This window comes from Lethenteron reissneri, chromosome 27, assembly GCF_015708825.2.
Source record: "Lethenteron reissneri isolate LAM-NWPU_2019-01 chromosome 27, ASM1570882v1, whole genome shotgun sequence".
Lineage (NCBI taxonomy): Eukaryota > Metazoa > Chordata > Hyperoartia > Petromyzontiformes > Petromyzontidae > Lethenteron > Lethenteron reissneri.
The window spans coordinates 15,816,654-15,844,135 of NC_083805.1; the positions used below are offsets into that span (position 1 = coordinate 15,816,654).

Genomic DNA, 27,482 nt, shown 5'->3' on the forward strand with positions numbered 1-27,482 from the left:
CACACCCTCTATCCACACATCCCATCACTCGCTCTTCATCCATACACACTCAATACTACTGGTAGGAACCCACTGGTTCCACCAGTCCACGGGGGATTATTGTGTCCGTCCGTCGTGCAGGGAGGGGCTGGGTGGGGAGGGAGGGGCTGGGTGGGGAGGGGCTGGGTGGGGAGGGTGGGGCTGGGTGGGGAGAGGAGGATGGGGAGGGGCTGGGTGGGGAGGGTGGGGCTGGGTAGGGGGTGGGAGGGGTGGGGCTGGGTGGGGAGGGGCTGGTCACCCCTTGGTGCCCTTATAAAACTCAACGTTTAACCTACTCACGCCGGCTTATGCCCGCCCTCACAGTCGGGCATATTTGCGGAATACAGCACGCCGCCGTTGACCCTGGCCATTGACCGAGCAACCCAACGTTCCTACCAGCTCCCTCCGCAGGAATGTGTTGCGTTGCACCATCTCAATATCATCACACGCATACAATCACTCGCACCGTCTCATTCACCAACTGACAAAAAAACGCCATTTTTCCACTAAGTGCCAGGCCATGTGCACCTTGAGGTCACGTGAAGTGTCGAACGCCCGCTAGCAGGAGGTCACGGAACAGACCCAGGTGCCACGGGTTGACTGACCGAGATGGCTGGCAGATGCACCCAGCTTGTGCCCCCCCCCCCTACTCTGCCAACTCGGCAGCATCTTAGCCGCTCGTTGTTGTCGCTCTGCCCTCCGTTGTTGCTGCTGGAGGGCGACTGCCTCCAACTGCCCAGTAGCAGCAGCATCAGCGTCCTTCACGAGCCTCCCCCACGCACACACGACGTCCCACACACGGTCATGAACACACTCATCATCAGACACTCTCCCATCGCGCACACCATTACAAAGACAAATATGCCCCCTACCACACCCTATAGCCCCAGAGACCAGTTTGGGACAAGTGTTGCTAGCGAGAACCTATGAATACCGGCACGGAACACGAGTCGGTGGATGACCAGCAGCACGCCCGGCCGCCTTTGTCTCCCTAAATTCCGACGTTTTATACACCGCACCGGGTACTCATTTAAAGGTTGAGTCCACCTAGGGTAGAGCCCAGAACCGGTTCAGATATACGTCACAGACGTTAGCCGTGAGTGGGAATCCAACTCGGGTGGCGGGGTTCGCAGCGCACTGCGCTAACCACTGCGCCACCGCTCCACATCATCAGCGCAAGCCGTGAGTGGGAATCCAACTCGGATCACAGGGTTCGTAGCGCACTGCCCCAACCACTGCGCCACCGCTCCACATCATCAGCGCAAGCCGTGAGTGGGAGTCAAACTCGGATCGCGATGTTCGCAGCGCACTGCGCTAACCACTGCGCCACCGTTCCACATCATCATTGCACGCCCTCCTCCTCTCTCCCTCCCCGCCTTCTCCCCCCCCCCCGCATCCGTTTAAAATCTGGGCGCCTCGCTCCCACTCGCTCACGAAACGCAGTGGCGAGGAGACGCGTGGGGGAAGACGACGAGACGACCGCGACTTGGAGCACAGGCGACGAGGGGAGGCGCTGGAGACGACACGAGGGGAGGCGATGTGAGTCGCACCGCCACCACTCCCCTCCTCTTGCTGCACGCGAACCCTTCGCTGTTCCATTTAAAAGTCCAACTCGCGCTGTGCATATGCGCACAGTTAGTATTGTAGTAGTAGCCACCGCTCCGTATCGGTCAATCCACTGATGGATGGATGAGCGACCCCCTCCCCCACGCAGTTGCGGGTCGCGGAGGGGTTATTGACCTTGCCATGCTGGCCAGTGCCGGCTGTACGCGTGAATGTTGGACTTCTTTCGCGCCGTACGTAGCTGGTCGCAAACCCCAAGCGACGCACAGGCCCAGACCGGCTGAGCTTGCGAGGTCTGGGCGCGTTCCGGGTGGTTGGGTCCTAGGCCAACTTTCAATCGGTGTTGTGGTGGGGAGTGCTGTTGTGTTAGTGGTGATGTGGTGTTGTGTTAGTGGTGTGGTGGTGGGGAGTGGTGTTGTGTTAGTGGTGTGGTGGTGGGGAGTGGTGTTAGTGGTGTGGTGGTGGGGAGTGGTGTTAGTGGTGATGTGGTGGGGAGTGGTGTTAGTGGTGATGTGGTGGGGAGTGGTGTTAGTGGTGATGTGGTGGGGAGTGGTGTTGTGTTAGTGGTGATGTGGTGGGGAGTGGTGTTGTGTTAGTGGTGATGTGGTGGGGAGTGGTGTTGTTAGTGGTGTGGTGGGGAGTGGTGTTGTGTTAGTAGTGATGTGGTGGGGAGTGGTGTTATAGTCAGTATTGGTGGTGTATTCGTGGTGTTTTATTAGTGGTGATGTGGTGGGGAGTGGTGTTGTGTTAGTGGTGTGGTGGTGTTGTGGTGGGGAGTGGTGGTGTTGTGGTGAGGAGTGGTGCTGTATTAGTGGTGGGGAGTGGTGGTGTTGTGGTAAGGAGTGGTGCTGTATTAGTGGTGAGGAGTGTTGTTGTATTGGTGTTGTATTCGTGGTGTTGTGGTGGTGTGATTTGTACAGTACACTACACTACCGTCCCGCAAAACCGGATTTCATTTTCTGGTCATGCACAGAATCTGTGTAAATTGCTATCGGAACCGATATGGAGTCCACCCCGCGACCCTACGTTGACTCCGCCTAACCTGAGCATCGTATGTAGAGTGGTTGTGGTTTAATTAAACCTAACATCAGTAATAGACCCAAAGTGACTTGTGCGCGCATGGTGCTAACCACTCCGCCTGCTTGTATGTATGTTGAACTTTGTTCGCACCGTACGTAGCTCAGTCGTGCTAATCGGAGGGGCTTCTTCCGTTGGCTGATGTGGATTTAGATCAACGACTATAATGTTACAATGTGGTGGATGATGAGCCAGGCGATTGCGTCAGGAGTAGTGGTGCTTCTTTGCTGTGATGCTGATGCTTCCTGCTTCGTCTTTCTGAATCTGGTATTGAGTCGCGTTATGTTCCACAGTCCGTTCTGGGGGACCACAGTTGCACACCGGAGATAAAAAAAAATCCATTTGTGCATCATTATCATCGTCAAGTATCCACATCTGCCATGGTTTGTGAGGCACGACCAACCTTAATAGGCACTCGCCGACAACACTTGCTCCATCCAGCAGCACTCCCATCAGGCTTAAGGGGAGTCCTTGTCAATGTGTGGCTGCTTTCATTAAGTGATATACAAAGGAACCGTCCATAAATGACGTCACGCGATTTTGGACATTTTTGACCCCCTCGCCCCCTCGTCACACGGCGTCACAAAAAGTCAGACCCCCCCCCCTCAAATATGACGTCACAAAGCTCTGCCCCCCCCCCCCTAAAACCATATTTCCATTTTGAAAATAAAACATGCTTCAAATCGCTTTAAACTATTGTCATTGTAGTGCGCATTTAATGTGGCGCTGCACTCTGATGTTGTAGGAGAAAACATGTATTAAAAAGGAGGCGTTGGAAAGCTTAAATTTAGCATAACATTCACTTGAAAATATTAAACGTCTAACTAAAACTGCAGATGTTCAGAATATTATATTGAAATTATCTTATAATTATACAATATTAAAAGTAATTTTGAGTATAAAAATACTTAACTTGTAGTAGAACGAAGCAAAATGCAGATTACAATTATAACAATCACATTCATTCCACAATGAAAAGCCCTGGTAGAATCATTAGAATCAAAATGTTTAATAATAATCATTAAAAAAATGTTCAAAATTTATGCTTCTCCATTCCCCCATGGAGAAGCAAAATGCTCCTTCATGGAATAAATAAAAGGTGACATGAGTAAATTAAAATAATCAAATAGTTAATAATGAAAATTAATCAAAATTAGTGTTGATTTAACAATTCTATCTTTATTTAAAGTTGCGCATTTTGATGTGACGTCACATTTCTCACCCCCCCCCCTCGTCACAAATGTCTGACCCCCCCTCCCCCTAGGTGTGTGACGTCATTTATGGACGGCCCCAAACATACGTGTTGAATTTTCAAAGTGTGTGTCAAGTGCTTGTGTAAAAGCTTTGTGTCAAATATCTGTGCAGCAGAGTCTTGAGTACCAGGGTCAGTGTGTCAGCGAGCATAGGGTGCATCAGTGTGTCATTGTTTTGTGAAGATATCGTGGGTCAGAGTCCTGTTTTTTGTGTCTTTGTCTGGCTTACAACCAAATTAACCTGGAAGGAATACGCCCAATCCCATCGGATCTCAAAATCCAAGCATGCTTGAGCCTGGATAGCATTTTGATGGGTGACCACGATGCCCAAACAGGTGACAGGGTGCATGGCTACGTTGTGGGGAGCAGACGGCAGTGCATCAACATCTAAAGTTGGACTGTGCTTCTGTCATTCCACATCTGTGCTCCGCCCCAACTAACCCCACCCCGTTCAGCTTCACAAACCCGCAGTGACGATTGACTGCGGTAAAGTATGGTCAAATAACCCACCAGGATCCACACAATGTATGGGGAAGAGACCCTCTTCCAGTAGTGGTGTGACCGTAGGTCTGCACGCGTACGTACGTCGGGGTCTTATGATTGGTTTGGTGGCTACGATTAGTGCAGTCGGCTACGTGCGGTGTGAAAGAAGTTCAACATACGTGTACGTGAGAGAAAAGCCCGTTGCCTCAAAAAAGTGAACTTGACGGGTGCGTGAGCCTCTCTCTTCTATTACTCGCGGGGTCTCTCCGCTCCGCCTGCCTCGCGTGCTGGGACGCGCGTCGTGGTTTGACGCGCGTGGCCCGGTACTCGTGTTGTTTCCGGACAATGTTTGCTTTTCCCAAAGTGTTTGTCCACCCCCGCTTAAAAAACACACACAGTGATGTCTCTCATCACCAAACTCTGGGGCATATCGCAAACGCCACGATGCCCTTTGCACACGATGCGAATCATCTGGTTTTTTTAAAAAGCGAGAAACTGGTAGAGATGAAATAAACCACTCCTACGTCTCCGAAATCAGCTGAAGCCTCCCGTAAGTCACGTGATTTCTGTGTGTGGCCAAGCCAAATCCCTCGCCTCTCCCCGCCACCACGCACTGTGGAAACGGACGCCGCTCAATGCAGCAGCATCGAGGCCCTGATGCAGCTTCTTCCTTCATATCCTCATCTCTCCTGACCCTCGGCTCCCCCTTTTTCTCCTCTCTTTTTGCATCCTTTTCCTCCTATTTACCGTTCTCTATCTTTTCCCTTCCTTTTCCCGTTCCTCGCTCTTTCGCCATTCGTTACATCCTCGACTCTACTCCCGCGGCGCGCAGCGTCTCTTTGACGAGATGTTAACTCCCTCGCCTGGTAATGCAGGAGGTCGTGGGTGCGATCCTGACCCTGGTATTATCGTGGTTATTACACCCGCGGTGATAACCGGGGCGGCCGCTCGGGGTCGAACCACGAACCTCTGCAACAAGCGGTGAACGCGCTGCCTCGGGGCGCACGTCACCTGCGTGTGCGCACAGCTGAGTTCATGCACAGCACGGCTGTGTTCGCACGCAGACTGCAGGCGCAGGCCGCGTGTTCTGATTTATCGCCGTTATTATCCCCGCTCGAAAGCCAGCTCCTAAATAAGGGCCGACGGCGCGTGCGTGCGTGCGCAGGCACGCGCCGTTTGTTCACGGAGCACCCTTCGACTCGCAACGCCTTTTTAAACGTTCTGTAGGGAACAGCTGTTGGTGAGCCCCTATTAAGGTCCGCAGATCACTGGGAGGCAGGGGGGGGGGGGCGCGATGTTGCTGTGGTGGTAAGCGCCACGCGCGTTCGACCATCTACATCTGCCCCGGTGTTGATGTTGACCGTCATCGCTCTGGAATTGATCAAACGAGTACTTTGCACTGCACGTAGCCAACCGTGTTAATCGGAGGTGCGGGGGAAGGACAACAAACTAAACAAACGGTGAAATATGGTCAAACGACTCCCCCGACCAAGATGGCATGGGCAATTCTTTATTCACCAGTCAATTGACATGGCTAAAAATGTTAATAATTAATGACGGCCCTGTTTGGGAATTTATTTTTTTATCAATTTCACACTGCACACATAGTCTCCAACTCCACTGCGAATCCACCCACCAATTGGCCCATGATTTCTTGGCAAAGCCCGCAGTTTACATCCAGTTTGCAGGTGGTCACTTCTTCTCTTCTGCTGCCCCTCCTGTCTAAGATGTCTCCTCAGCCCCCGCGCCCCAAAGTGTTCTATAATATTAACTCCATCTCACTCTTTAAGTACAAAACTTAAATTTCGATTTAAAGCTTTCGTGACTGCAGGGATTCATCTTCTTGGTTCTTTCGGTAAAGTCACGTAGAAGGGAAATAATAAAATAATAAAAATAAAACATAATAAAATACAATTCTCACGACGTTTCGACCACAACGCAAGCACCCGAGGACAGCTGCTTGCGTTGTGGCCGAAACGTCGTGAGAATTATATTTTATTATGTTTTATTTTTTTATTTTATTATTTCCCTTCTACGTGACTTTACCGAAAGAACCAAGAAGACAACTTAAACTTTCATTTTTCCTTTGCCTTCGCCCAAGGGGACCCATGCATTACAGTCCAACCCTCTCCAGTTTCTCCACTTTTCCACTGCTCGGCCCTCTTGCTATCATCACCTCTTCCCCAAGTGTATGCCCCTTCACTACATGCCACGTGAGAGATCGCACTGGAGGCAATTTATGAATCCAGGTTGTATGATTAATTATTCGTAATGTTGTATATGCACCGACAATACGTTGAAAGACGAGCAAACTCGAGCAGTTTCGGCACGCAGTGTCTCATAAACTGAGCCTCGTATTGGTCTCATAAAAAAAAAACAAATAGAAGCATTCCTTACACGGCCCATCATACACATGGCCTTCTGGGAGTGCATCATTTCAGCAGCATTGTTTCAAGATAAGCAAACTCTGAACTGGTTTTGACACTCGTCCCCATCGCCAGGCTTGCTGAACTCGACGATAATTAATATTTGCTCGATAAAATATCTTTAATTGCACATTTCTCTGCCATCTGCATCCTGTAGCCTCCCACAAAAAAACCCTCTTTGCTTCCAATAGTCCCTATGAAGTGCGTGCTCCCCTATTTTATGCAGGATCTTGAGATGCGGTCAGATTGTAATTATGTTGTATACATACATACATGATGCATATTTGTTTTTTAGCATCGCATTTGCTGAGCACACAGCCCAAAGGCCCAAAATGCCAAGGGGCCAGCATAAACACCACACTTGAAGGTGTAATAGATAAGATTTTATAGTTTTCTTGGAAAATCCTACACATTGTAATCGATGTGCCATACTTTAACAAAACAAAGACAAAGATCACATTTTCAGCCTTAATAGACTGTTGGGGCAAGTGCTGTTAGCGAGCACCTAATGAAGACGAACACGGCACACGAGGGGGTGGGTGGCAAGCACCACGCCCGGCCGTCTTTGTCTCCCCAGTGGCGATGTTTACACACCGCACCGGTACTCATTTTAGGCTGCGTCGATTTTGACACACGCGCACGCACAGGCGCGCATAAACACAGACGCGCATAAAACCTTACAGCCTTACAGGGCAGAAAAAATTGGTTGTTTAGCTGCCCAGACAAAGAAATTTGAAGGTAATGAAGATCTATGTTTTTTTTTATATATCAAACTGTTTAGTAGAAAACATTCCATTGACCTGTACAGACAAAGAAAATTGTACAGACCAAAAAATGCATAAAGGGGGGAAAAAAAAAAATCTATCTTGTTTAGCCTTGCGGATCGTAGCGGGAGGCCGGTGGGGGGGGGGGGGGGCCGTGGCGCGTCGCGTCGCGTGCTTCATTACTTACACGTGCGCACGAGGGCCACTGCTAGGGCCTGTCCAGACGAGAGTGACTGTACACTGGCGCAGAATCCTGACACGCCGCCCCCACGTAGGGCCCACTCTTGTCCACTCGCACCACGTGTCCTGCCCGCGTCGCGCCGGGGTCTTGCTCGTCCGTGTGGCCCAGCTCCTTGCCGTGGTCGTTTCTCTTGCGCGGCGGCAGCGGCGGCGGTGACGAGTCGATGGCGCGGGCGCTGAAGCGCCGCCTGTCCGCGGTGCGACCCGGTGCTCGTGCAGCACGTGCCTCTTCGTGGTCCACTCGGCCAGAAATGTGGGCAAGTCCAAAGTCAAATCAAGTAGTCGTCTCGGCTCAAACGGGTGTTAACGTTGTCTATCCTAAAATGAGTGTTGGGGCGGCTCTGAGCCGGTGGCGGAAATTCCACGTTGCTATGCCAGGGACAGGTCTTCCACAGGACAACCACATATAGAGAGTCGTGCAGTATCACAAAATTGCTCCAATTTATTGGCCCCAGAGAGTATTGTTGATGATGGTCTTGATGGTGAAATGGTCTTCCTTTTGCATGGACCTGTCTTTCCACAGGACAACTGCTGTGATTTCAGTTCACGTAATGCCTTGTCACAACTTGGTTGTAACTTTAGCGACTCTAGAGATGATGCTAAGCATGATCGTGGTCTTGAGACGTTGGTGAAAATTCCACATTCCTATGGGAGAACCAAACTGAAAGCCCGTTCACCTTTGACCAAAGTTAATGCGTATTTTTCCAACCAGATGTCATTCTTGACCAAAATGTTGATGAATGGTACAATTGAAAAAAAATTGTATTGTCACATTAACGTTTTATACGTATATAACTACGAATAAAAATATATAATTCTGCATTCTATGGAGTCACGATGTTTATTTTTAGAGTTTCAATTGTTTCATTGTGGCCAAGTCTGGGTGGATTATGATGATGCGTGCTTTTTTTCCTCTCATTTATAGACTAGCCTCGCCCATAGGAATGTGGAATTTTCACCACTGGCTCAAGACTACAAACGGAAAAAACAACATCACACATTACTGTCGCCAGGGAGACCGCCCTTTACTTCAAATAAACTCACTACTTTGTTTAATGATCATTGCTCTGCAGCGGTCAAACGCACAGTCAGCTAATATGCAAACAATGGCCCTGAATCTGCGTTTATGATGTACATTTTCTCGTTATAAGTTGAACCCTGTTCTGGGAATCAGCTCAACATGCCACTTCCATCTCGCGGTGTTTTTTTCATTATCTTAATTTGCCTCGTTTTATAAATTTGAATCGGGAACAATAACAAGGGTTGTTATGAAGAGGCTTGCCCGTATCCTAGTTGTAGTGCCTTACGCCAAATGTCCCTATTCCAAGCCTAGCAACGTTCAGACATTTTCTCGAGCGAGACATTAAGGCCTGGCTATAATGACGAAGTGCACAGTTGTTTTTTTTCGACCGTCGCTTCAATGTTTCTACCGAGCGGTAGTCCCTTCATGTTTAAAGGGAGCTCTTCGCAGGCTGCTTCTGATAGCTGTGCGTGGCAAAATAAAAAGTGTCCTTCCGAGGTCACGTGACATGATTTAACGATCGCTACAACCCACCCCCCCTCCAATGTGTCGCTATAAATCGCGGTACCGATGCCCAGATCTCCGGAGGGTTTGTTTTTTATTTTAAAGAAATTTACACGAAAAAAAGTGCTCTGTAAAATAAAGTCTCTAACTTTTACCGGCGTCGTGGAGAAACCTCGATAAAATAAGTGCGCAGACAACATCTGCTTCTCATGTACGTCGCCCAAGATTATGTTTGGGTATTTATAATATTAATTTTACGTCAAACTATGCACTCGTATCATAAAAAGAGTGTCCTTGCCTGTCAGATCGACAGTTCACCAACAATGATTCAAGCGAGCATGGCTGCTGATGAGACATTGAATGTCAAATCCGGTCCAGATTTTTGCTCGTCTTGAAACAATGCTGATGGCTTGCGAAATAAATACTTTTATATTTTTTCGTGTAATAGTTGGATACGTGTAATAGTAAGAAAAAAAACAGATTGCTACGCTGTGTACCCGTGCGGTGAGCTTGCACGAGGTAAGACGTGAGTAGTTCCGCATCGGTATTCGCTCGTGCGCCCTTTTCTACGTGTGCGCATTTCTCAGCACCGTCAAGTTTACTGACAAAGTGTGGAGGCTCCTCTTTAATGGGCAGGGTTGCTAGCTTGTTACTTCAGGCCGTCCAGATCTCAATTTGTCCTGCGTTGTCTCCTTATTTCATTATCGTGTGTAGGATTGCGAGCCTTTAGCTACGTAACATCGCTCATTCTCAGTAAACGATGATTAACGTAACCATCTTGCCACTGGGCTAAAGCCACGATGTTGTCCATGCAGATTTTATTCATGACGAATGAGCCCGAGCAAATTACAACTTTTGAAATTTGACCTCGGCTCTGGGGTCAAATGCAAGGTCACTCGAGAGGTCAAATCCTAATTCGCAACAGGACCCCCCTCAGGACGTTTGAGGGGAGGGGGGGGGGATCGCAGACGATGAAAAAACAACGCCACATTGTAACTTGACGTAATTTTCGGGGTCAAATGCGTGGTCACCTAAATGGTTATTTCCTGCTGGTTTATGTTTTTTTCCGAGGGGGCGGTGTGGGGCATTTCGAGATGGGGGTCCTATTTCGGAGCGGCAGAGTCCCACGCGGGATAATCCGTTGCCGTAGTGTTGGTGACGTCTATCAAGGAGTTGGGCCAATCGCGGCTCCGTATCACCGTGAGAAACTAGAGGGGACCGAGCCCCCCTCACCTACTGAAGGGGGGGCAGGGCTCCCACTTATAAATTCTTAAGAGTCAAGTCCAAAAAATGCTGGTAAAATATGTAACTCTGGGGCTTTGTTTTAATCGCAACTGTCCTGGGCTGAGCTCCAGAAAATATTTTAATAACCCCCCTCCGCCCCGCCTCTCCACGACAGCAACGGCACCTAAGAACATATTTAATGAGCAGTTAAGCCCAGTTTAACACCATCACCGACGAGAAAACTACATCGAAGCAACTAGTCATTAGTCATTTGCATATCAGGGTGCTGTAATCCTTGATTTGTCCGTTGGCCGTGAGGCCGCTGTTCGTTGCGTCCATGTGTTCTGCATCTTGCGTGATCATTATTCTGCATTTTTTTTTATTTTACCCAAGACAAGGGTCGAGGTTTTTGTTTTCCTGTTTTCAGGGCGAAAAACGTTGGACCACTTCAAAATGCGTCTCGCATTTCAGTGTGTCGTACCACCGTCCCCCTACCCCTGCCCCCCCTGAGTTATTGCATGCCCCCTACTTTAAACACGGCCATGCCACGTGACTGCCCCATCATGTTGAGACATCGCCGTTATTTCAGAATGACAAGTTTCATTCCCCAGCAAAATCCTGCTGAGCGTCTCTCTCACACACACACACACAAACCTCAACACATTCGTCAATAACCCTGTGACTTTCAATAGAAACAAACATAAAATAGACGACATTTGGGGCAATGACCCTTCTTCAAAGCCCATGCTGCTATTCTTGCGAATGGAAATATGTTCAAGAGCTCTGCCAATGTCGAGGTCTGCTAGCGACGAGAGGGCGACAAGAAAGATCGTGTAGCTTTGCTGCGCCTCTTCTGCTGCAGGCACGCAGACTACAGTGGCTTACGACGTGCTCCGTGGTTTGAGTTGCACGGCTCCATCCGCACGACTGTGGCTTGCATCTTTAATCCTACATTGATACAAGGAGATTTGCCCAGTGGTCCGTCAATGTTCTGATTATCTTCTCGATCGGAGAGACTGAGTGGATACTCGGAGTTGGAGAGCTGCTACTGGACATCTATGAAAAATTACTTAATAGTTCCTCGAATTTCCTGCAGTTTATATCAATATTCTGATTCGGATTTATTTGCACCATGGGGTCTGAGAATTAATTTTAAAAAATATATATGTTCTGATAACCATTTTTTTTAATTGGCATGTGAATTGTTGCACTGATAAAAGCTTTTGAGTAGCAGAAAACCACCTTTGTTGATCAAGAACGTTTTGCTCCTCAGCTCCTCTGATTGCAGGGTGACGTGACTGTCGCCCTACCACGTGGCTTACAAACCAGGCCTTGCCATAATTAACGAGGCCTTGCCATAATTAACGAGGCCTTGCCATAATTAACGAGGCCTTACCTTAGTTAAAGTACAATGTCAACACCATTGTTTGCAAAGGGCTTTGTTCTCACAATAGGATACATGCAATACGATGTTTAAAGTGTGTTCGCTCCGTGGTCGTAATGAAAGGCGTCGTAGAGTTGGTGGAGTTGGTGGGTCATCACGCAGAGACGATTGCGTGCGTGAGACTCCTCCTACCTGGCCGGTAGATGACACTACAACAAGCAGGATGATAACCAATCCGTAAATATGTTTGAATGTCGCCCACGAGTACGCATTGGTGCTAGCGACCTTCCCTCCCTCGGGCAAACACACACTCCATTGGCTAAACATCTCGGTGCAGGACCCTCCTGAAAATGTGTCTTGAGACTCGGTCAGGCGTTCCTTGGCGGCTGACGGATTGATCCGTGGCGGTTAGAATGAAAGTGCGTCTCTGGAAGATTGACGAATTTCTCTACGATTTAGAATTCTTCATGCACAGACGCGCATACATACACATGGGGTATAGCCTTGCAGTGCAGTTGTTGATTTTTATTTTTGTTAAACCAGAAAAGCCTTGCTGAGCCTCGACTCATTGCAACGAGGGCCCTTCATTGAAATATTTATTTTGTTCGAAGTTTAAGTGTTTTGCACATGCGAGGAAACCAACGTGCCTGGAGAAAACCCACGCATGCGAGGGGATGACACCAAAATATCGTCACGGATATTTGCTGTACTGCGATTCGTGCTGTCGTCCTCCTTGCAGCACAGCGACTGGGAGTCTCAAAGCAAAAGACGATCTCCATGTGATCCATCAACCCCACCTGCACCAACCCCATATCGATGTGTCCCTTGGCTCTAGACTTCCAGATTAAAGCCCTGCCTGGCCTCGCCCCCAAGCGTCACCCCAACCCCGAACCGCTACCACTATCGCCAACTTAACTCTGACCACCAGCCCTATCCCAACCCCACCAGCCCTAACCCCGACCACCAACACTAAGCGTCGGTATCAATCCTAAACCCAAAGGATACCATAATCCCCACCCCTGCTGTCAACTGTAACGTGAATATGACCTCCAGCTCTAACTCCTGCCACCGACCTGAACCTAAAGCTCAAAATCCGCTCCGTAACATGAATCTGACCCCCAGCCGTAACATTAACTCCTGCCACGAAACCAAACGTAAAGCTCACAAAATCAGCTTCCTTTCCACTAACAATGCCGATAGCCCTTATCCCACTGATAATCTTAACCCCTATCCCTCTGCCTGGACGTGAACTTTCTTCGAACTCTAACCCTGGCCGATCCCTGCTCCTGTGTCTGTGTGGCCACCGGGTCTGTAGCCCAGGGCTCCCTGCTGGGCTCTCAGCCCCAGGCGGTCTCCGGGGAGGGGGGGGGGGAGTGGGGGGGGAGGTGGTGGCGTCAGCTCGTCTCGTGTCCCGTGACCCCCTCCTTCCTCTCGTCCTCCTCCCACTGCCGCTCTTCCTCCTCCTCCTCTTCCTGCGCCTCCTTTTTCTCGTGGGGATTTCTCCTCTCCGCTCGAGGGCTGGACAGGCGTTTCCGGAGCTGCTCTGATCGTGAAAGGGGATGCTCGCGGCCACAATGGGCCCCCATCGCTTCCGCACGCCGAAACAGTGGGGGGGGTGGAGGGGTGGAGGGGGGGTCTGGAGCTTTGGAGCCAGGCCCAAGTCCCCAACCCCCCCCCCCACATTCTACCCCCCACCCCCAATTCCCTAACTCTGTGGCACCCACTCCCCACCCACCCGGGCCATCCAGTCAAGCGGCTCTCGGCCAGATGTGTCCAGCCGTGATCCCCACCCGAAGCATTGGCAGTATCGTCCGTCCCCCGTCTCTACGGGGACGGCCGTCGCGATGAGCTCATCCGGCATTCATTTACCAAGCCCAATTTTGCTGATGGGACCCAGAAGGTTGACACCAGTCCAGCGTGCTCGCTTGCTTTGACGAATGACGCTCGAAAATATTGGTCCGGAAAGCATACAGGCAAAATCGAGCAATTTTTTTTTTACCCGAGGACTGGTGGATCGTGTGTTTGTGAGACTCTTGGCCCTGATGAGCTGTTACACCACATGGAGAGTCTGACTCGGCTGTCGAGTGTTGTACCCTCGTGTATGCATGGGTTCTCTCTACATGCTTTCGTTTCCTCCAATATGTGCATCGCTCTTTAATTTTATTAATTAGAAAAACAGCATTTTAACACGTCATAGGCTTTTGCGACCCGATATGATTTTGCAGTCAGATCCCGTGAGTAAAAATGTTTGTCGTACACCCTCCTCCACCCGATGCAGCCAATGTAATAACAATTGTCAAGTGATTGAACAAACGTGACGACTTATTACTGCTTCAGCACAACCGTGTGTTGCTGGAGAGCGATCTTGCAACATGTTTAACGATTTGGTACGGACGTTTCGCTGCTAGTTACAGCCGGTATCATCAGGCAAGTTGCGTCCATGAGCACCGATAACTTTACACCACCTATTTAAGACCCAACCCTTTAGAACATTTCCGATGCTGGTCGTAACTAGAAGCAAAACGTCGTGCCCAATCGTTAAATGGCAATTTTGTTCACGTGACAACTTTTATTCATTGGCCTTCGTCTGGTGGAGGAGGGCATTAGGAAATTGACACGCAAATCCATTCTGAATAATCGGGAGACTGCATTGGCAGTCGTGGGTACAAGTCCAGACAAAGTCTCACCGCCTGCGTCAAAAACTCTGACCTATGATCCTCAAATATATCACGCTAACATTCCAGGCAATGACCCCCCCCCGCCTCCTTTGAAGCAGGAAGATGGTGGGGGGGGGGGGGTACAACCACACTCGCACTGGCTTACGGTTGGAGATCGCACTCACAATGTGGTGCTTTGAAAACCGAGAGGAAATGTTGTGAAGGTTGTGATGTGAGCAATGTTTATATTCAAGGAATTTTTCCAGACACCCGCAAATGCTGGGACCTTCCTGAAACACTCTGGAGAGTCATTGAGACTTTTTTTTCCCCGAGATAATGTAGGCAATTACTATCATTGTTATGTTTAAAGTGCGTACACGTGCATACACATCTTTATAATATATAAACGAAACAAATTATTTGGTGACGCTGCTGCTGCTGCGTTGCCAGTGGCGCACATGCACAAAATAACAGAAAGTCAACACAGTTTGGCTTTAAAAGGTAAAATCTAATAATAGGTGATTGTAGTGGGCAATGGCCGTTCTTCATCGCACACGGATATGGAGGCCTGAAGAATCGTGGGGATGGGCGTTGGAGACCGCAACGTTAACACCGTGGGGCCTGATGAGAATTACATAAAAAATATTTTTGCTGATGACCACTCTTTTTTTATTGGCACGTGAATAGTTACACTTAATAGTAGCTAAGGAGGAACACAGAAACCCTTGAACATTCGCAACCGTTATACCACATCAGCTAAACAACGCCGCACAGCAAAGGCCAAAAACCGCCGGTCGGCACGGTGCCCCCGGCCGTGCGATCCGGCGCTTTGGGGGCAAGGGTCGGCGGATCGCGTAGATCCGTGAAACTCCCAAAACCCACGGCTGTCAAGTGGCAGCACAGCAAGTGGGATCGCGGTCCCATCTTTTGGATTCCCTTGTGTGCTAGCTACATCGCCCTTGTTCGGTCGTGTGGATTTTCTCTGGGTACTCTGGTTAACCTCCCAACCCCCCCCACTCCCCCCTATTACATGTAAACAGAAGGGGATTTACAGCTTGAGATGGCATTTAAATGTACATGGGATGTAAGGAAAGAGTAAAGCGGGTCATGTTACTGCAAGAATCTTAGCCGCACTAATTTGGTATTGGACGATAATATTCTCAACGGAGCAAAGATGCGGTGTTTCTAGGTTTATGGTCCCTCTCAAGGCTCTTCTGTCTGACATGGGCCTCTTGCTTTGACAGAAGTGGCTGAGGCATGCGCGTGTGTGTGTGTGTGTGTCCTGGACCTCCCCTAGGTCGACTTTGCCTTAAATGAGTACCTGGTGTGGTGTGTAAACATCGCCACTGAGGAGACAAAGGCGGTCGGGCGTGTTGCTGGCCCACCCACCCCCTTCGTGCGCCGTGCCGGACTTAATAGGTGCTCGCTAACCCGTGGCTGCCGACCAAAAGTGTTTTTGAGAGTCGATTCGGCCCTCGTTAAGGAGAAGTTTAACCCAGCTCTAATCTAAGTTCACGGGACGCAATTGGCCACTCACGATGAAGCCACAAAGGCGACCAACGCGCCATTTCCGCCGCTACTACTGCTGCTGCGGTAGCGACCGGTGAAATGAATCGCTTGGCCAAAGATTCTGTTCCTTTTTTTCCTCGGGGAGGCAAGTGCTGCCCCGCTTACCATGGGGAGCTGCTGAGCACGCTGCTGCTGCTGCGATCAGAACCAGCCGCCCCGCGCATGATGGCGCTTAGCGGTTTCACTCCGCATTGAAGCCATTTGGCTGTATTGAGGCTTTGGCAAATGTGAGGTGCATTCCAATGAAATTTTTGTTTTATTATTTTGTTTTAACCAGGTGAGGAGTCCAAGAGAGCAGGATAGTCTGATTCGCAAGCGAGACCTTGCCAGTAGGGGGCAACGATCGCTGTGTATAATCCCAATTGTATCATTTGCGCCTCCTTTTTTGAGTTCGCTATCACTTTTTTTCCTCGCGCAGGAATGTGAGGGCCGACTCTTGCCAATGACGTCAAGGTTTTTTTTTATCAAAAGCAACATTACACCAAACGCGCGGCACACTCCAAGGGTGCGAAACTAGAAAAACACGTGCCAAATTGTGTCGTCGGTTTAAACGCGGAGGTAAAAGGCGGAGGTGAGAGTCTATGAGTTGGGTGGCGTTCGTGGGATCTTTTAACATCCGCTATCGTAGTATTATTGCGAGTATTACACCCGCCGTACACAAACTATTACTGATATTTTAAATTTTACCATGTAAGGCCCACTTAGAGCTATATAGCTCTTTTTATTTTTTTTACAGAAGCGACCCAGCCACAATTGATAGCTCAATGAAGTGGCTATTCACGTGAAAATTTATAGCAGCCGAATATTCTTAAACGCATGTTGATTCCTAAATGTGTGGAGGGGGGAAAAACCCTGGGCACCCGGAGAAAATCCACACGACAACGTGGAGAAACATGCAAACTCCACATATATGCAAGTTGTGATCGGGATCAAACCCACTACCTCCTGCATACCAGGTGAGGTAGTAAACATCTCGCGAGTAATAATCGTGGCGGCTGCTCGATTCGAACCATGAACCTTTACAACAAGTGGCGAATGCGCTACCGCTGGGCCTACGTTAACCGCTCTAGCTGACTTTCGGCGTGTACCAAGGTATCCATTAAACACATTCCTGCGGAGGGAGCTGGTAGGAACGTTGGGTTGCTCGGTCAATAGCCAGGGTCAACGGCGGCGTGGTGTATTCCCGACTGTGAGGGCGGGCACAAGCCGGCGTGAGTAGGTTAAACAGTTGAGTTTTATAAGTGCACCACGGGGTGACCAGCCGCTCCCTCCCCACCCAGCCCCTCCCCTCTCCACCCAGCCCCACCCATCCCATTTTTAGATGCACGACGGACGGACGGACACAATAATCCCCTGTGGGCTGGTGTAACCAGGAGGTTCCTACCAGTTCAATTGACCTTAACTCTCTTTCCCGTTGTTGGACCACTGCAAGTTGCAGGGTGTGTCCCATTCGCCACTGAATCTCGGAACGCGCAAGCGGTTCAGAATACATTTGTTTAGAGATCCAAAGCGCCGTTGTGTTTAAAGACATTGTACTCAACGTAGAGAACTGTAGCGACACGACTGCACTCTTGATAGCTGGCGCCAAACTGTGCCACGTGCCCTCCCATAGGGCCTTGAGGGAGCCTCGATACCGATAAAGTTATTTTATTTAAGTTGTCTTCCGATTCCATTTCGATGAAGTACACGTACGTCCACATGTACATCATCATAACGGATTCGATGCTCACGGTAAGAGCATCAAATCACACGTCTGACGATCAATGTTTTAGATTCGTATGTGTTTAATGCAATGGGTTCGTGTGACCCCCTCCAACCACTAGAGTCCGCTACGTTTACAGCGGTGTTTAAAAAAAAAATTATAAGAAGTTCTTGAATTAAATGGCAAGGAATGTAACCGTGAGGGGAGCAAATAGATACATCCATGCAAAATGAGGCTCTAACGTGGCACTTTGAGTCTAGGGGAATTTCCAGTGAGTCTTAAACACACCTTCGTTTCGCACCATAAATATTGGGCATTTTTGTTGGTGAAGTATGGTCAACATACCCCAATTCAGCAGTGAATTGACAGTCTTGAGAATTGCTATTTATTATTATTAAGAGCCCATGAGACCAGAAGTCTATTTTTCGTGGGAAACCTGAGGTTTAGATAAATACAGCCAAAGAAAACTTGCGACGCGTAAACAAATCAACATCTGACGCAAAACCGAGAATAGATATTGAACAAGATAAAGTTAAGGTTTTGAAACCTCCCCCCCCCCCCCCCCCGAACACAAAATGCAACGTTCACTCGATCCTGAACCGTTCGCGCTCGCAACCTTGGCTCTGTTTCTAGCGAGCGAGGGTGGCAGGGGTCGGTGGCTTCGTTCACGGTGACGGCCCAACTTGTTTCTGCTCGAAATGTCTGTGGCCACGACAACTCCCACCCGCACAGGAGCCGTCGGCGCACCGTTACCACCTGTCAGCTTGCAGCGCCGCCAGAATAAACGCGATAATTGCAGCACTGCCCGGCCCCCCCCCACCGCTCGCCCAGCCCTGCTAATTGAAGGCAGGTGCTCTCCCAAGGGGCGCGCTGGATACCCAGTCATTATATGTGCGTAGGCCGCCAGGCTTTTCCGAACTGCAGTCGGCGCGACCTGCCACGCTCCGTCTCTCTCTCTCTCTCCCTGTCCGCCCGCGGCGTTTACCACTTGACTCCCCGTTCAAATACAAATTACACGGTCATCTCACGCTGCGCTCGCCCGATGATTGTTAAACACGTGCCACTTGCCTCGACGAGCAGCTTGTCTGCATCGCGTGGCGTAACGCACGTGCACACACACACACGTGGAATACCTGGTCACACAGACTTCAAACGTCATTCGAATCGACTCCATTAACATGGTGTTAATTCGTATTTTAAATGGGGAGCAAATTGCGGAGAAAACCCGGAGTTGGGGAAAGCTTGGCCTGGACTAGCGTTCTCTGGCGAGGATCGACCGTGGGGATGGAATCGTGGCTCCAGTTCCAGAGGAAAATCGCTCCGCCCCGAGTTTTTCGGCAGTTTACGGGAAACCGTTTTATGCAAAGGTACATCTGGGGCGTAATCTTGCATCAGAATTATCGAAGGCGCGTATTCCTCCAACATGCAATTCGACCTTTAAAGTTGGCCTAATCAGGTTTCTGCTACTTAGTGCGTACCGCTAGATTATATTTGTTGATTACTTTCATTTTTTTGTGGGGTGGGGGGGTAATGGGGGGCGTGTAAGTTGAGTGATCTTATAAACAATCTTTTAAAAGGGGGAATTGATGGAGTCACCAGCTTGGCTTGTGTGGGGACAACAATAACAGCAGCAGCGGCGAATGCACGCACAGGGCACCACCGATACACAGTCCCCTGCAGTCGCAGCACGGAGCTGGTATGAACCACCAAGGTCAATCGCCGCGGTGGTGAGATGTTAACTCCCTCTCCTGATATACAGGAGGTCGTGGATTTGATTCCCGACCCTGTCGCCTGTATATTTGAAGTTTGCTTTTCTCTCTCTCCCCGTGGTCGCAGTGGATTTTTCTCACGGATTCCTCCGGTGTTTCCCTCCATTTAGAATCGCATACTTTTAGAGTGTTTGGCTGCTGTACATTTCCACGTGATAAGCCACTTTATTGGGCTATCATTTATGGCCACGATAGATGTGGAAAAAGAGGCAAATAGCTCCGTAGATATATAAATCAGCCTCGTGCGTGTTAAAATTGATAACATAATCATAAAGACAATGGATACGTCAGCTTGTGTTATTTTGACAATGGTAAATATGGAATTGCAGCTTCGATAACCTTGAGCAATCGTTAAGCAGACACTGGCTATTCAATGTCACCACCATCTCAGTCCTGTCTCTATTTTCATTTAAACATTTGTACCGAGAAGATGCGAGTCGCAAGATGGCTGTCGATGTCTGTGGGAAAAAATACATCGACCACAATTACAATAACTGGATCCAACATTTTTTTGTTATTATCTACATATAAATATGCTGTGACCTAAAGTGGGATATATTTATAAAAGGAGATATCCGTATTTTTTTAATCTATCTCGCATTTCCAAACTATTTTCAATGAAAGATGTTTTAGTTTTTAAAAACCAAAATGTATCGTGTATAATTGCAACCGCTGTGGTGTGTACGATCATTGACCGGATGATGCCCTGACCTGAAACCCTTGTGCCCAGTCCCTTTTTCCCCTTACCCAGCCCAGACACTGGACCCCAGAACCAGTTCCCAGGATAGAGTGGCATAGCCTTGCTGGCAAGGGCCCCTGTGCGAGGAAAGAAATGGGTCCCCACCCGCCTGTCCAAATCCCCCCACATCCCTCCACTCCCACTCCCCCCAACTCCCTTAGCCTGGCATCTAGACCTCTCTGGCCCTTGATCCACTGTGCACTTGCACCACCTGCACAGCTGATACCTTAAACACCACCAGCACCCCAACCCCTAGTCTGAGTTCCCAATCCGTGGAACCAGTAGTCGTGAGCTCCTCTGACTCAGCCTTTGCTAGTCCAGGCTCCTGCCTCTTCTCTCCAGTGTCCCGACTCCAGCAACTCCGTACTCCTGACTCTAGAATCCAGACTCCAGAGTCTCCAGACCCCATTGTCCAGGTCTGGACACCCGGCACCGGATTTTGTCGTCGTAGGTGGTGGCAGCGTTCGGGGAACTGCAGACGGCACGAGGGAGCTCACCCCTCTCCCCCTCTCCCCCTCGCTCTCCCCGCCGCTATCTCTTGCCTCCTCCTCCGGCAGTGCGCAGAGCGAGCGTCGGACAGCGGACAGCGAGCAGGCCCGAGGCGGACGGCAGCAATGATTCCCTGCGGCTGGCTCATCCTCTTCACCTGCCTGGTGCCCCTCGCCTCGGCAGGTACGTGTGCCCGCTCGTAGGCGGGCGGCAGGGGGATGTCGTCGCCGGTAGAAATCCGGGGCAGCTCCCGCGTGGTGCCGCACGGAGGGATGGACGTGAGGACCCAAGCCTCCATCTCTATCTCTCTTCTCCAGCGCCCCCCCCCCCCCCACATCTCCCCACGACGAGTTCTGAGTTCCCACACCCGGCGATGCTGTTGTAGATTGGGGGGCACCATCTTTGGACCCCCCCTGTAAGAACGGAAGCGCTGACGAGGCTACCCGACCCCAGACGACGTCACCGCGTTTAGTTTGGGGGATATAAGAAGTCGCCTCTGGGTCTCGCTGAGGTTGTGTAACCGTGGGAGGGTGGAAGGGGGGGTGTTGTTTGTGGTGGTGGTGGTAGTGGTCATTGGTGGTGGGAGGATGTGGGGGGCAGTGTTACCAACTCAGAGGGTTTTTCCTCCACTTCTTGGAGGTTTCTTTTGCATTGAGGGATATCACGGGGAAACAAGTTGCTTTAGATGTGGACTTTATTTGTTTTTGCGTCTATGGGTTTTTTTTATTTTTTACCGGATGGGTGGAATGTGTTTTGTCAGCGCATTGTTTAGTTGGCTACTCTGGGTGATTTTTAGAGAAATCTAATAATCCATGTTGTTCTTATTTGGCGAAAATCTGCAACTACTTCCAGCAAATGTCTGAGAGTTTGTGCTCATTAGTGTGAGGGAGAGTTCATTTCACCCAGATCGGAGCGGCCAAAACTCACGTGGATAGGTGTGTGCCCAACTGTAATGGTTTTTTGAGTTGCTTACAGCAGAGTGCTGACACTCCCACACACTATAAACACTCGCTCGCAACAGACGCACTTGAATTCCGATTTGGTAAAAAAAAATCTGGGTGACTTAGAAGGTTGTTTTTTAAAGGCTCAAATCAAATCGTGGCTGAATAACACGCCGGTGTTGAATCTGTCGCTTAAGGGGTGATAGGCAGGATGCCCTTGTCCATGTTTAAGTTGTTGACCTGGTTGCGGGAGGTGACCGAGTTGGGAGAACACAGTTCGATACAGAACACTGGCTGTGAATGAGGTGATGAGGACGGTCAGGGTCTGCGCATTAGATGGGTAGCGGCAATGTTTAGACGGTTTCCAGGCGATAGGTTTTTACCTCCACATCTACTACACTTCTGCTTTTTCAGTCGAGGGAATTCAGAGCTGACAGGGTTGGTTTGCAATCTGTTACTCGCCATCTCTCCCCCAAACAATGGTGCGCGCGGCCGTATTATCCATATTAGGAGACACACTTTTTCCCGCTGCGTTCTAAAAGCAAAAAGTTGGGGGTTTGTCTTATAAATCCGGTAGGTGTGCGCAATGTGTGTGTGCCTGAGACCGGATTTGTAGAACTGCATGGACGCCGATCACGAGTTTGGAGTGAGTCTTATTTTCTGGGGCATCTTGTAAATCCGAAGAATACGGTGAAATCCAATCTGAAACATCCCCGCTGCTGCCTTCACAAGTTGAGATTCAAAGAAAGAGCACCCGGCGGCGTGCGATTGCGGAGAAAACTTCGACGAGACCGTCTACCGCACATCGAACCCTGCTGTGAACCCCAAACGTTCAAAGGAAGGAGACTTCGTAGCGATCCGCTCGCTCGCTGTTCACCCAGTGGCGGGACGCTGCCGTGGAGTGAACGGTCAGCAAGCTGGGCTCGCAATTCGGAGGTGGCCTGTTCGATCTCCCGGTGCGACAGAGGTTTAAACAAATGACCAAATATCTGATAATTGTCCCCTCCCACCCTTTGTCCACCCAGCGGTTAAAATGGGTACGCAAACAGTTAGTCAATTAGCAGGTGCTTGCGTGTTGGGTGAAGCCGTGGGTGCTCCCACCATTTTCACGACATCTGACCGACGCGGAGGAGTCGGCTCTTGAGGGCTCAGCAGAGCTCCCTCTAGGCAGAAGCTCGTCTGCCAGCAGCAGTGGCGTAAGCGAGCGGCTGCGGAGCCTGCGCCTTTGGCTTTGTGGCCAGCGGTCCACGCACAAGCGACAAGGCTTGCCATCTCTGCGGACGCGCTGCCCTGGCCTGCACGTCGAGCGTTGTGACGCCGTGGACGAAGACGTCACCTCGTCCACGGTGTGCGCGTCTGTGTTTGGGCGCCACTGAGGTGGCTGGGAGATGTGAACTGCCTCGCCCTGGCATGCAGGAGGTCGTGGATTCGATCCCGGCCCTGACACTTGCTGTATATTTGGAGTTTGCGTGTTTTCTCACCGTCGTGGCATGGATTTTCTCCTCGGTCCTCCAGTTTTTCCCTCCACATTTAGAAACATGCGTTTTAGAGTATTCGGCTGATTATACATTTCCGCTTGATAAGCCACTTTGTTGAGCTATCATTTTTGGCCAGGTTGCTTGCGAATAAAGAGCTATATAGCTCGGTGGGCCTCACCTGGTAAAATAAAAAAAAGCACATTGCCGGGCTGCCAGACGACTTATAAATATTCCTGTCGGCAACTTGGGGCCGATGTTGCTGCACCCAAACTGGAGCCGGGACAACAATGCAGGCAACGACAATGGTAGCGAACTGCGGCCGGAGGAGAGAGGGAGGGAGGTGGGGGTGATGGGGAGCAAAGTTAAACTTAGAGAGAGAAGCAGCAGTGGGGACTGACTCAGGAGAGAGTCGCTGAGTGAGTACAAGGAAACAAAGATTCCCCCCCCCCTCCCCCCTGTTGGAGTCCATTGTTGTTAGCGAGTGTCTATTAACGGAGGCGCGTGCACACAAAATGGAAGGTGTGGCTGGCGCCGTGGCCCTGAGTGCCTGGCTGCTTTTTGCCGCTACGTAAAATCGATGCAGGCCACGCCACCGCACGATTGCATAGCTTCTAGATCTTGTTCGCGAGCACCGATTGATGGCAGCTCAGAACGCCATTGGATGACTCGACTCGCGTCACGCATGGCCGCCCTTCTTTGTCCCTCCGAGTTCTGATCGTTCTCCTCTCCGTATCAACTATTTATCTTGGGCCCAGTTGAGCTATTTTTATTTTACCAGGTAAGGTCCACTGAGCGATATAGCTCTTATTCGTAAGCAACCTGGCCACAATGTGACAGCTCAACGAAGTGGCTTATCACTGTGGAAATTTATAGAAACCAAATACTCTAAACGCGTGTTGATTCTAAATGTGGAGAGAAAAACCGGAGGACCCGAAGAGAAACAAAAATCCACGCTGCCACGGGGAGAACATTGCAAACTCGAAATATACAGGGGTCGGCGTTGGGATCAAACCCATGGACCTCCTGCATACTAGGCAAGGAGTTGACATCTCGCCACCGCGGTGCCCCAGCCTTGGCGAGGCAAAATCCGATTTGAAATGACCAGCAGTTGAGCTTCAGTGAGCAGTGCGCTAATCACCGTGCCACCACTCCCCACACACAGCAGCCACCATTGAGAACCAAGCAGTGTGAGACGCCACTACAGATCGTGCCAGGCTTGGGAGGCCGTACATAAATGACTGTCACGCACCTAGGGGGGGGGGGGTCAGACATTTGTGACGATGTGTGACGATGGGGGGGGGGGGGGTTGAGAAATGTGACGTCACATCAAAATGCGCAACTTTAAATAAATATAGACAACACGTTCTACTTAATTAAATAGACTTTTTAATAAATGTTTTCTCCTACAACATCAGAGTAGGCACTACAATGACAATAGTCTAAAGCAATTTGAAGCATGTTTTATATTTTTTTGGGGGGGGGCAGAGCTTTCTGACGTCATATTTGAGAGGGGGTCTGACTTTTTGTGACGCCGTGTGACGAGGGGAGGGGGGTCAAAAATCGTCAAATCGCGTGACGTCATTTATGGACGGCCCCTTGATACATGTTTAAGGCCACATAAGAGTAATGGCTTTAACGTTTTTGTGGTCGATTTCTTATTGAAGACGAATATGCCATCGCATGAGCTTCTTGTACGAGGCCGTGTTAACATGGGGAAGGTCCAGGCCATTATCGGATGCCTACTGTCATTACGACCATCTTTGGCCAGAACTAAAACCCAGATTGGCAGAATTGTGAGAGAAGAGCTCCAACCACTTCAACACCACCTTGGCCAACAACACTATTTAGTCTTGCAGACTCGGGGCACGAGCTGTTAGCGATTGCCTGTTAAAGCCACGCGGAACATGGGTGAGCAGTCGGGCCAAATACCTCGCCGTCTTGACTTCCTTCATCAAGTGGAGATGTTGATCACGTCAGACACCCAGTGGGTACTCCGTTTAGGTGGAGTTGACATAGAGGAGGTCCAGAATTGGATCACGGTTTTTTTTTGGCCAGGACATCAGTAACTTATAAACATGCGTTCTAAATTTGAAGCTTGGAGTATTTGGCCGCTATACATTTGCCACTTAATTGAGCTATCATTTGTGTCCAGGTCACTTTTGAATGAGAGCCATGTCGCTCAGTGGACCTTAGCCTGGTAAACAGAAGTTCAGTTTATTAATACAGTGTATTTAAGCTTTTAATTTGTGTACATTTTAAACGAATAATAAGAACACGAAGGAAGGAGTGGGGGATGGAGGCAGCAGCTTGGGCGAATGCGATGACGGCGGCAGCCGACGCGCACACACACATCAACGGGCGCACGTCACATGTGGCCACATCTAATGTTAACCTCCAGAAAAGTAGGTTAACACGTAACCACATCTAATCGTCAAAGTAATCCAATTACACGTCAAAGGTCGCATCAAACATCTCGCTCTCTCGCTCTCTCTACTCAAGCGATCGGTCGGATGGTGCTGTGCCCTACTACTCATTGGCGGTACAGAGACGTGGATGGAAATTCCACGTGTCCATGGCTGGGAGCAGTCTTGCAGGCTATGTCGCTTTGACAGTGAGTCGTGCAGGAACGCAGTCCACTGCCTCTGAAACCTCCAGTGATGAGGAATTGCACTGGAGTCGGATTACTGTTAAAATCTCGAGTCATCGGTCATTGGACTGGAGTCGGATTGCTGTAAAAATGTAACCACCAAACCCAGCAGTGCGCACAGTGAATAATATTACGCGAGTATAACGGCCGGATTTGGTTGCAAACTGATTTAGCAAGGCGATGGTGGGTGGGGGGTAGACCAGAAGCACAGAGAGGCAGGGATGGAGATGGGTAGGGGAGATGCAGGCAGGGAGAGTGAGCGAGATGCAGAGGGGAGGGAGGGATGGAGGTAGAACGGGGGGGAGATGTAGGGAAAAGAGGGATGGAGAGGTGCTGGAGATATTAGTGGTGGAGTGGGGGGGGGGGGTGTAGGAGATGTGGAGGCAGGGAGAGTGCGGGAGAGAAGGAGAGGAAAAGGGAAGTAAGGGTGGGAGGGATACAGGAGGGAGGAGATGGGGAGGATGATCAGAGAGAGATGTAGTGGGCAGTAGAGATAGAGGGAGAGATGTGGAGGGAGGGAGGGAGCGAGTGAGGGAGACTGAGGGAGAGACAGAGAGTAAACAGAGCCGCACGCAGACTGCGCTTGCAGCCAAAACGGAAACCCTAAGTGGGGCCGGGCAGGGGGAAGAGTGACCGGCGTGGGTCTGTGCGAGCACGTGTGTGTGTGTGAGCACGTGTGTGTTTCTGTGTGCTTGTGTGTGTGTGTGTGGGGGGGCATGGGGAGCGGTAGTGTAGCGGTTAGCGCGCTGCGCTACGAATCCGACGACCCGAGTTCGATTCCTGCTCATGGCCAACATCGGTGACGATTTTCCAAACCCTGGTCCTGGGCCTCCCCTAGCTCGACTCGGCCTTAATTTAGTACAACGTGTAAACATTGCCACGAGGGAGATTAAAGGCGGCCAGGCATGGTGCTGGCCACCCACCCCTCACGTGCCGTACCGGCGGCCTTCATAGGTGCTAACCGCACTCGCCCCAACAGTCTGTTAAGGCTATACGGGGGATCTTTGTCTTTGAGCGCATGTGCATGCACACTTGTGTGCACATGTGCGTGCATGTGAGTGTTTCTTTTCCCGTGTTTTTGTAGTGTGTGTGTGTGCCTGTGGGTTTGGAGAGAATTGGTGCTGTGGTTTTAGTGGTGCCTACTGTAGGTTGACTCAGCCTTAAATAAGTCACTGGTACTGTGTGTGTTACCATCAGCACTGGGGAGGCTTAATGTGGCCAAGCGACATTATAACCACTACACATCAGTGACTTACAAATGTCATTAATTTGCCAGATTCGAATGAATATAAATTCAAATTAATCTCAAGTTGGCAAATTACACGCTGGCGCTAGTGTAAGCTTACAGGAACAGTGGTTTGCACTCTGAACTCGGTAAATTACAGCCCACCGCTATTAACATCGGTGGCGATTTTTTTGGGTTTCGGCACCAGTAATGGGCACCCTCTTTCACATATCCACAACTGAGCAGAGTGGTGAAGTATGGTTCAACAATCTCTCATGACCAACATGGTGTGAGGGGACGCCTCCGTCC

General features: G+C 50.0%; 1 protein-coding gene across 1 annotated transcript in view; it reads left to right on the forward strand.

The window, feature by feature from the left end:
- The first annotated feature begins 1,448 nt into the window (after positions 1–1,448).
- The window catches only part of LOC133348459 (transforming growth factor beta receptor type 3-like), a 76,413-nt gene continuing 50,379 nt past the window's right edge, over positions 1,449–27,482 (forward strand). The window contains 2 exon segments of the mRNA XM_061561275.1: positions 1,449–1,557; positions 20,951–21,065. Of these exon segments, the coding sequence (XP_061417259.1) occupies positions 21,008–21,065 (58 nt within the window). The 5' untranslated portion in view covers positions 1,449–1,557; positions 20,951–21,007.